This window comes from Branchiostoma belcheri, unplaced genomic scaffold (assembly GCF_001625305.1).
Source record: "Branchiostoma belcheri isolate BF01 breed outbred unplaced genomic scaffold, Haploidv18h27 scaffold89, whole genome shotgun sequence".
Lineage (NCBI taxonomy): Eukaryota > Metazoa > Chordata > Leptocardii > Amphioxiformes > Branchiostomatidae > Branchiostoma > Branchiostoma belcheri.
In genome coordinates this window covers 727,519-737,829 of record NW_017804564.1, presented here as the reverse complement: position 1 = coordinate 737,829, position 10,311 = coordinate 727,519, and the positions used below count along the sequence as shown (strand labels likewise).

Below are 10,311 nucleotides of genomic sequence, written 5' to 3'. Positions count from 1 at the left end.
TAACGTGCTAGAGGTGTGACTCTCCTTAAACACAGGACCTACGGTTTTTAGTCCCATCCAAGAGGATGTCCCTAACCGAACCTAGGTACTCATTTTCATCTTGAGTCAAGTGAGGAAACAGGCGTAAAGTGCCTTTCCCAAAGGCAAGGACACAACAGTGGGGCCTGCCAGGGATTTGAACCTAGAGGCTTTTTCCTGAGTCAACAATCCTAACCACAAGACACCCTAAAGCAAGGACCCTAGTACTCTTTTCATCAGTACAACAGGTTGACGAGTAGACAGACAAGTCTATGTAATACATGTAAGTTAATTAATTTGGTCCTAATGAGAAGTACATGATTAAACTTCAGGTCTTAATGAGAAGTATGATGATTAGACTTAAGCTTCAAACTTAACATGATGTTCCACCTGCCTGTACCAGTTACAAAATTCTTCAGCAATTAATAAAATAAGCACCATGGCTGAATTATAATGTACAATAAAATGTACCTTAATGGTTCAATAATACATGTGAGTAAGTGTTCAAATCCACAATGTACAAATCCAATACATTGTGTTCTTACATACTGTTAATTATTCTGAAGGCAGGGTTGAACATTTCCAACACAAAAGTTGGCCTCACCCATTTGTCAATATAGCTAGCTTTAGCTCTTGATGTGGAATGTGCAATCCACGAGTTTTCTTCTACACAATCAAGATAGCTTCTGACTGGAGTTCTACTTCTCGCCGCTATAGAACTCCAGTCAGAAGCTCTGAGGAAGGTGTCTGATAGAACCAAAACGTCAGCAAGGTAAACTATCTTGGTTGTGTAAAAGAAAACTCCTGTATCCTACAACAAGTATATACTAGTAGTTTTCTACCCATCTGAATCCACAATCTTTCCCAGAATTGCATTTGCAACATCCAATGTTTCATCCTGTATCAAAACGATGTCAAAACCTTCAGTAAAGTCCTGTAGTCTCTCCATATGTCTGCTCAGGTACCCAATAGTCAGAATCTGGTCCAGGTCAGGGACTCCGTCCGCCATCTGAAGATCATTCAGAGAATCTCCTAGAAGGATGACGTTTGTCCGTTCTTCCTCCTTTGAGGAGTAGGTGTCGTCCGGGAGAACGCTCCTGTTCTTGTTGCAGATGTGGATCAGCGGGTCGCGGAAGCCGACGACCTTTCCTGCGGGGTCGAAGGTCATGAAGTTGGACACGACGCGACAGTTGGGGAACACCAGGTGGTGTTTTTCGAACATCTCGTGGATCACGTCCCCCAATCCGGCGGAAAACACGAGTAGCGGAATGTCGTTTTTATGCAGAAGGCTCATGAAAGTGTTGCAGGAGTCGCGTAACTGCGTATCGCTTTCCCGCACGATTGTGCGGATCGCTTGTCGGCTGAGGTCCGACTCCAGGAAGATGTCGTGGATTTTGTTCCAGAACTCGACCATGAGCGGGATTTTCTCGTGAAGAGGCAGGGTGGTGGAGATCTCCTTTGAATGAATAAATAAATACCTAAATGAATAACAGGTTATTTCAATAATAAAATGACACAACAGGTAATAATATGCTATAGCAGCTACAATTAAAAGATATGTTATCTACAAACACTAAATCATATATGAAGAAAATTACTGTTCTCCAACTCAAAAACGAAATTAACTCACCAGAAATTTTTGACTGCTGAGTTGATTTCGTTTTTGAGTTGGAAAACAGTTAAATTTTCTTCATGTATTTTACCAGCTCAGATCAACTTTCATGCTAAATCATAGTTAACATATGTTGGTGAAGGTTACTCATCTAGGGTGATAACAAAATAATAGAGTAGTTAAATCTTTTCAAACTGGATTAGATTTTTGATAGGTAGACTTGTACTGATGAAAGGTGTCGGGCGATACCTGAAATGTCTACCTATTAAAAATCTAATCCAGTTTAAAAAGATTTAACTACTCTATCATTTTATTTCATAGTTAGGCCACACCAATTTAATTTGTTGGTTCTCGGATTCGCCTCTTCGTTTTTTTTTCTGATTTGCAAAAAAAAAAAATTTGATTCTGGTCCTGAATCAACTGAAAAATGCTCATATTTGGCCCCCAACAGTTGAGGAAAGTCTTTTTCTTCCTAGTTGTTACAGTTTTCCCATCTATCATTGCAGTGATTTGATTAAAAGTTCAAAATTCAATGTTTAAATTTTAACCCAGCCTTTTGTGTTGACTTCATGGCTCATTCCGTAGCATTTAAGCCTATAATGGGATGCCTAGACCTATTTTTATTTTTATTTTTTTCCGCCCTGTCGCTTCATATTTTTTCTGAAAAAATCCGAGAACCAACAAATTAAATTGGTGTGGCCTTAACATAGTTCTGACCTTGGGGTAATAGTAGCTCCAGATCTCACAGATTCTACGCTGGTTGGACTCCGAGATGAAACGGGAATCTTTCACCAGGTCATGGGTCATCGGACACCGGACGCCATTGTGCGTCGAGCGACTCAGCGTGTGGTCAAAGTCACTGATCACCTGCAGTTTCTCCCTACCTCCAGCCGCCATCTTGCCAAGCACCTGTTGGGTTGAAGAATTTGAAAAAAATTTGTTCTGCAATTCAGAAATACTTTCTGCAAATACACACTTAAAAGTCCAGATTTAAACCCACGGTATACACAAAAATTGCATGTTTGCAATATTTTACAATTGCAATTTGAAAAATACATGCAAAATTACTTGTATATTATAGAGTGACAGTCAGTAGTAAACATGAAAGCTCTTAAACACCATTGAACCCCTAGCCTAATTTTTTCAGTCTGCAACATTGCAGGTTGCTTAATTTTAGTTCTGCAATATCAAAAATGTCTCTGCAAAATGCAGACTGCAGATGGGTATTTCTAACACTGCAAAGGTACTGAGTAACTAATTACTTAAGGCTCAAACAAACAAACAAACCTGTTCCACATGTCCTACATCCCTGATATGAACATGGTCCCCATGAGTAACTTGTAGCGAGCCCAGAACCCCAGTACTGTGGGTTGTGCTTACTGTGCGAACAGCACATAGCTGTACACCTCTGTGTAGTTGTGTCAACCACTTCAGGTGACAACTCAGAACTTTCCTGCACAGCTGTCTAGTCCACATATGCATCTTGTGCAAGCCACAGCTGCATTGGACAAAACAGTAATAATACATGTATCTACTAAGTACAAATGTAATTATTTGTACACCACGTACTTTGCAAATTCTGTTACCGGTATTAAATAAACGTATGATTCATGTGTAGTATTGTGTACTTCTAGTTAGTATTGGCTAAATTTTACCAACTGCACTAGCTGCACAAGGTTACCCAACACAGCCCCCCTCCCCACCTTAAACTAGTAGTTTCGGTGCTCGAAATGTCGAATTCAATCAATTTTAACCCTGCCTTTGCCACTAATTCGACTATAGCGTAATAAAACTCACGATTAAAAGCCAAAGTCTTATATGTGTCTCTGAAATTTACAGCATCTTACAGTTATTCAGACGATTTGGAAAAGTTCCAAAACATTTTTATGATCGACTTACTCACAGTTCCGCCCACTCGATAGCTGCAATACGCCTTACTTCCGCTAGAGAACGCTTGTGGTGCATTACCCAAGAGCGCCTCTTGCGGGGAGTACCAAAAGTGCAAGTTTTGATATGTTGTAGTACGTGTTACATTTTGTACATTTTGTACCATTTTGTACAAAATTGGTCGCATGAAGAGCCAAACGGTGTAGACCAAACCACAGAAGGGAGAAAATTTAACCTTGCCGCCTAAAAGTCTACACAACGAGCCTCGATTTTGTCGTTTTCTCGAGTGTCGTCGTTTTCCTACTCGTATATTTATTACCATGCTATAACTACGAAAGACCATAGGTACGACACTTGTTCTGTACGAATAAACTAAATTGAACAGGGTTTCTCTTTTGCATTGGATTTTTTTTTCACCCAACCAAAATAAAAAATTGGGTGAAAAAAATTCCAGTGCAAAAGAGAAACCGTGATGAAAAAGCCTAAACACACGCCCAAAATAACCCAAACCTCTGCTTGGAGAGTACCAGGATGCATCCACAAGATTTTTCAATTTCCATCGATCCAGTTTGCCCCCGCCACGTACTAACTACAGATCCGTATCTGAGCGTTTTGGTTGGCAAACAATTGGATCCACGAATACTTTTCCAGTACATACAGCTGGCAGTTTGGTAAGTGTATGATTTACTCATGCCATTTCTACTGACGACAAGGACTTAGGAGTCTTGCGGATGAATAGATGTTTCAATGATATATATAAATAGCAGGTTAACACAAACAAGAGTATAGGTATATATATATATTTTTAAGCTGCCCATTTTTCTGCCATGCTTTCATAGTTCTACGTACTCGTAATGTTGAAAAGAGAGTGCAGTAAACATACAACAGCATACTTGTACACAAATCGGAGTTGTTATATAAAACCAAACCACCAGATTCACCTCGTTCTTTCTTTCCATTATTTTCTATTTTGTTGTGTATTTCGATCTTGCCAACCGTGCATATATTAGCCTTAGGCTCAATACAAATGAATGTAAATGACGATACTTGTTTACATTTTATGTGCAGAAAATGAAGATGTCTTTCCGCTGCATTATGTTGGTTGTACTAACTGTACTGATGATCTCAGCTATGGTTACAGGTACAGTTAACAATTTTACTCTATTACTACAGTTCTTTATTGACACAACAAAGGCACAGTTGTTGTACTAAAGTCTTCTAGATATAATGACTTTTCATACATAATGTATTTTCATACTAAATAAAAGATATATAAGAACATCAATGTAAGGGGTTTAACTATCGTTGAAACGAAAGTTTCTAAGATCTCTGTAATATCTTATCCATTTGCACACTGTACGAAATAAGGATCTACAGGGTGGGGAGGGGGTACTTCTTTCTTGTTTGTTTTGAATAACGGATAAACCACCTTTAGGCGTAACGTACCAGTTTTGTACAGTACGTAAGAGTTGCATATGGCCTGACTGTAAATATGTAAGCCACATTCCGCTCCCAAGTAAAAACAAATGCGTGAGATTGGAACAATTGTATGAAAAAAAAATGGTAGGAAATGAACTTTTGAGTGCTTGTAAAAAATCTGAAATCTTACGTTGAGACATAAAGGGGAGGAAAATCTGTATGATCGTGAGTGGTATATGTAGTCTCAGACACGTCAAGTGACGTCATGCCAGGCGTCACGGTTACCATGGGACCGGAGGGTCTGAAAGGGGAGAAGAGAGTCCTTGCTGACGGGCTGGCTACACAGGAGGAGTGTGACATGCTGCTCGACTTGTTTCAGGCAAGTACTTACATCTGAGGTATTGTTTAGGGTGTGTTTTTCTGTGTGTTTGCTTGTGTTTTCGTAGGTATTTGAATGCTATTTCCTGAGTAGTAGGAACGGGGAAACTTTGTTACCGCATATTGACCTCTTAAAGGGCAAATTCCAAACATACTAGGAGAACATGAGTACACTGAGATTATTACTAGGGATATATCCACTTAGGTTTTTTCACAAAAAGCTTTCAGCCTGCAAGCTTTCTGTCCTAGACTCTTTGAAATAACATCTGATCACCTCCTAGATTGTGCCAATAAAGTAAAAAAAAAACTCTATCGCAACTCATACTTCACAAACCTCTGAAAATGTCTGTATATATAGGATTTGATTTTCGCCTGTTTTGTATGCATTTTGCCTGTACTGTCTAACTATGGGCCAGTGATGTCCTAAAACAAATAAATAAATAAAAATAGTTCATGGGTCAAATCACATTACACATGCATACTCAGAACTGTGACGTAGCTTATACTAGTACTTATCACAAAACTAAAGTGTTCCCATAGGTTGGGGCAAACGCATATTTCCAAGGAATCCATATATTCTCCGACTTCGAGGCCGTTCATGGCATGGAGGCTAATGAGGCAGCCCAGGTGGGTTTAATATATGATGCTCTTTAATACTAGAAAAGTAACATTGCAAAGCAAATGCATGATATTTACCTTCACATGGTCTAGCCTAACAAACTAAGTACTGTCCTGCTCAAACAAAATCCCTCCTGCTATAAAAGTGCAACATGATGTAATCAAACACTGGTTACCATGGTCTGCTTCAGGTCATTGACCTTATTTGTTTAGAGAGGAAGAAGAAACAGAGCAAAAACAATATTGGGAAGGAAAGCAAATGCGTAATGTTCACCTTCGCATATGGTCTGCTCTGTAATTCTTACTGAAACATATTCATACATATGGTGACAGGAGTCTACTTGTAGATCCCTGCTGCTATAAAATTGCAACATGATGTAACCCAACACCAGTTACCATGGTGACAGAGGTCTGGTTCAGGTCATTGACCTTATTTGTTTGGAGAAGAAGAAGAGGAAACAGACAAAAACAATATGTTTTCCTTTTGCGAAGGTAAACACAAATATGTGTTTTTCAGCTGGCCCAGCAGGGGGTCGTTCCGGTTGACTCTGCCGACAAGTTCCTGACTCTGAGCGAAAAGGCGCGGCAGTTCACGCATGCGTACTTCGGCCTGGAACAGGAGCTGTACATCCAGTTCACGCATCTCGTCTGCAGGACGGCCGAGCCTTGTGAGTGCGCCTTTCGAAGCTATATCAGAGTGGATTCATTCCTCAAGCTAACCGACATCTTGCAGACGCAGTCGTCTCCATTAGGACATCTGGAGCCGCATAGTTTCCGTTTGGAACTTTTATTCGCTCAGCCTGTCACACTTGAAGAAACCCACGAGGCAAAACCAGGCTGAACTAAAGTTCTAAATGGGAACTAACCGGCTCCACTCTTCTTAAACTCCTCAAGCTATGAAGCACATGAAGCGCAGAGTTGATACTGTAAGGTACGAATCCCACCACTGCCACCATGTTAGTAGACTCTACCAGGCTTCGGGAGGCGGCTGGAAAGAGTAGAAATCGGCCAAATAGAGAAATAAGCACGTCAAGGGAGTGTGTCTGTTGAGAAAACCCGAAGTTGGGACAGAGTTGCAAGAAACAAATTAAATGAAAACAAGCTCAAGATCTCCCTTCAATAGTGAAAATATATATGCTTGATACTGCTAGATTTGATAATGGATTTTGTGCACGGGTTTTGATGCATGTTTATAATCATATAGACTCTACAGACGACAGGAAGGATCTGAGCCATAAGATCCACGCAGACAGCTGTGAGCTGAATTTCACAGACTGGACCTGCAAACCGTACCCCCCTCATTCCGGGCCCCTTCACAAGAGGGACTATAGGTATTTTTTTTCTATTCCAACATTTATTGCAAGACATGGTGACACCACACTCAAGATTATAGGTATAGCTTAGAATTACATGGCGTTAGGTCATTAGTAGTAGGTGCAGAAGAAAAACATATTGTTTTCGTGCTGTTTCTTCTTCTCCAAACTCATATCGCCAATTAATGACCTGGACTAGACGTCTGCCACCATGGTACCTGGTGCTGCAGCAGACACCCTGTGGTGTTGCGTTACATCATGTAGCAGGAAAGAGCTGGAGGGGCTGGTCACCATATACTAGTATATGGATGCGTTTGGGTAATAAATTCCATAAACAGAGCAGTAGCTTGTTAGACTAGACTATTCTTGATTTAGAAAACGATACATATATGGGCACGTTATTTTAAAAGAGTTTCTTTTTTGTATTTCTCTTTTATTTCCAGTTCCATCCTGTTTCTGAATGACGAGTTCAAAGGAGGAAAGTTTTTCTTCTCTGACAGAAACCTGACTGCCGAGGCGACCGTGCAGCCGAGGTGCGGCCGGCTGGTGGCGTTTTCCTCAGGGCCAGAGAACCCGCATGGCGTGCAGGCGGTAATTACGACTGGTTTTATATATATGTATATATATATATTCCGAAACATGCAATCACAAGACGTGGTGACGGCACACTCAAGTTTTTTTATTACTTATATTATATATAACTTATATTAATGTCGCCACAAACACAGGGACAGTACAATACTCATTTACACCTGAGCGAAGTGAGGAAAGTCGTGTAAAGTGCCTTTCCCAAGGGCACAAGATCGGTGGCATGTCAGGGGATGAACCCGGGGCCTCTGCTTCCAAGTCGAGAACGCTGCCGCTACGCCACACGACCCCACATATGGTTTACTGGTCGACTGGTTTAGGTCAAAGTTCCTTAACTCCCGCATCAAGTGACGCATTGGGCGGCACCCATAAATAAAACAAACACACAAACAAGCAAACAAAGCCATTCCCGTTGCCTGTAGAAAAAAATATCGTTAGGTATACAAGCAAATACAATTGCTATACACGGTCCATATTTACAATAATATATACATGCATTGGATTATACAGTTATATACAAATTGTCAGAATTACATTTTTTCAATAATAGGGTGACTAATATGGGTAAGTTTTCTTGTACATGTATATACATATTTACCGAGGTAGTGCTTGTATAAGTGTTATCAACAATTATTACAGTGCGATATGTACTGCACTGTGTCATGGTACTGTGTTAAACAGAATGGCTCATTCTAATGACACAACTCTGCCTGTAGGTACTCCAGGGGCGGCGGTGTGCCCTGGCCATGTGGTACACACTGGACAAACAACACGACGAGCGGATTCGTCACGAGGCCAGGACTATAGTGGACTCCTTGCGGGAGTCGGCGGAACTGCAGGAGCAAGAAGACCAGAAGAAAGAACTATAGGCCGGCGGCAGATTTGACGAATGAATGAATGAACTTTATTGCTGGACAATTGTACATGGTATAATGTGTGGCAGTAAGAAAACAATACTACAAAACTAAACCATCTTACAATTATTACTACAAAATACAATCGATTACAATGTATGAGTTAAAATATGCTCATGCATGGATGACTTGATCTTTTCTAAGGAATGAAGTATGCAGAAATTGGCCTACGTAGGTCTATATGGGAGTTGGACACAACAATATAATAACATAAGGAAAGTATCGTTCTGTGTACCGGAATGCGTAGATCTTTGCCATATGTCGATGGCTTGTAAGTCGCAAGTACAAAATGTCTGACTCACATATGACGAAATAAAGACGTCATCAATCCACATATTCACCCATGATCCTATGATTACTTCTGGCACGCGACCACATTTCTGGACCTTCAAGTTTACCGCACTTCTTTTACTTTACTATGTTAAACAACCAATACTCCATAATATACTATTATCTGTGGGGAAAAAAAGCCATGTCGCTGACGGATAACTGTTGCTTGCTTTGTATCGTAGGCTGCTTCTAGCTATTTATTGGTGGCACAAAAAAGGATTCCTCAGGTAGCTTTTTTTAAGGCTTCAAATATGAAATGATGACGAAAAGGTGCGGTAAATGTCAATATTAGACAGATCCCTCATCCAAAATGGTGTGACCGTATGTTACGCTGAAGGGCGGTTATACCGGCTATACAGATACAAATATTTTCTGTACGTGTGTGTGTGTACGAGTATCAACGCCCTGAAGTTTGATTGGATGCCTCTAAGTCACCTGGTGCCTAGTTAATGTGAATGAAGCAAGGTTTTCAATTATACAAATTTATTGCTCTGTGCCACGTCAGGGCTTCATTTTCCAATCAGTCTAGGAATCAGCTTGAGGCTGTTTTTCTCTTTGTGTATTTTACTCCAAGTCGATCCTGCTAAACAACGCAAGCGCTTTCATAGGACGGTATCTTTGCCGTTGTGTATTTTATTAGCTCAGTAAAATACACCAACGCTGAATGGTAGACCAACCATCCCGTATTTTAAACCTGATCAAACAACGCGCAGTTGTTTTTTTAATCTGCTGAAGATGTGGATCTCTTTCGACAAAGCAAAGCTTCGTTGAGTCCAGCAAGTCCTGAGAGAACTGGAGTGCAGAGCGTCAAGATTGGGATTCGAACTCCGAACCCCGTGATTCTACGCCGCAGGATTCCATAACAGCCAGACGACGTTAAGTGAAATGTTGCCTTGTTTTCTATACTACATTGTATCCTGATTCTACGTATCAATTTCAATTTTGTTGCTCTACATATATGTGTGTAAAATATCCTGTGTGAATGCCAAGTTGTTTTTATGTGGAATTTATTTTGAAAAGAACAAAATAACATAAGTAGGAACCGAGTAGAACATTATATAACATGTACATAAAACTGATCAATAATGTAATGTTTCTTGCGAATAGCGTAAGCATTGTTTGATCCCCCTGATTAGTCTACAGGTTGTTTTTCTCACCACAATACTTTAGGTTTAGCAGCAGAATTTTTTTTCTTACCAGTTCCAAGAGTAGCCAGCCTGCTGCTGGTATGATG

The 10,311-nt window shown here is 40.3% G+C and overlaps 2 protein-coding genes across 2 annotated transcripts; one reads left to right on the top strand and one right to left on the bottom strand.

The window, feature by feature from the left end:
- Positions 1-324: 324 nt before the first annotated feature.
- LOC109487520 (7-methylguanosine phosphate-specific 5'-nucleotidase A-like) lies at positions 325-3,579 on the bottom strand. The gene is made up of 4 exons (XM_019791530.1): positions 3,530-3,579; positions 2,918-3,128; positions 2,348-2,539; positions 325-1,474 (listed from the first exon to the last, which is right to left on the bottom strand). The coding sequence occupies exons 2-4, from the start codon at positions 3,110-3,112 to the stop codon at positions 857-859; spliced, it is 1,005 nt and encodes a 334-aa protein (XP_019647089.1). The 5' UTR covers positions 3,113-3,128; positions 3,530-3,579; the 3' UTR covers positions 325-856.
- Positions 3,580-4,612: 1,033 nt separating this feature from the next.
- On the top strand, positions 4,613-8,702 carry LOC109487472 (prolyl 3-hydroxylase 3-like). The gene is made up of 7 exons (XM_019791462.1): positions 4,613-4,658; positions 5,179-5,315; positions 5,855-5,941; positions 6,450-6,600; positions 7,137-7,263; positions 7,689-7,836; positions 8,550-8,702. Exons 1-7 carry the CDS (start codon positions 4,613-4,615, stop codon positions 8,700-8,702), a joined length of 849 nt encoding a protein of 282 aa, XP_019647021.1.
- Positions 8,703-10,311: the final 1,609 nt, after the last annotated feature.

Coding starts and splice junctions, on each gene's coding strand:
- LOC109487520 (XM_019791530.1), bottom strand. CDS start 3,112: ATGCATATGTGGACTAGACAGCTGTGCAGGAAAGTTCTGAGTTGTCAC. Junction 2,540..2,917: donor ATGTAGGACATGTGGAACAG/GTTTGTTTGTTT, acceptor TCAACCCAACAG/GTGCTTGGCAAGATGGCGGC. Junction 1,475..2,347: donor GGAGCTACTATTACCCCAAG/GTCAGAACTATG, acceptor ATTCATTCAAAG/GAGATCTCCACCACCCTGCC.
- LOC109487472 (XM_019791462.1), top strand. CDS start 4,613: ATGTTGGTTGTACTAACTGTACTGATGATCTCAGCTATGGTTACAG. Junction 4,659..5,178: donor GATCTCAGCTATGGTTACAG/GTACAGTTAACA, acceptor TGGTATATGTAG/TCTCAGACACGTCAAGTGAC. Junction 5,316..5,854: donor TGCTGCTCGACTTGTTTCAG/GCAAGTACTTAC, acceptor GTGTTCCCATAG/GTTGGGGCAAACGCATATTT.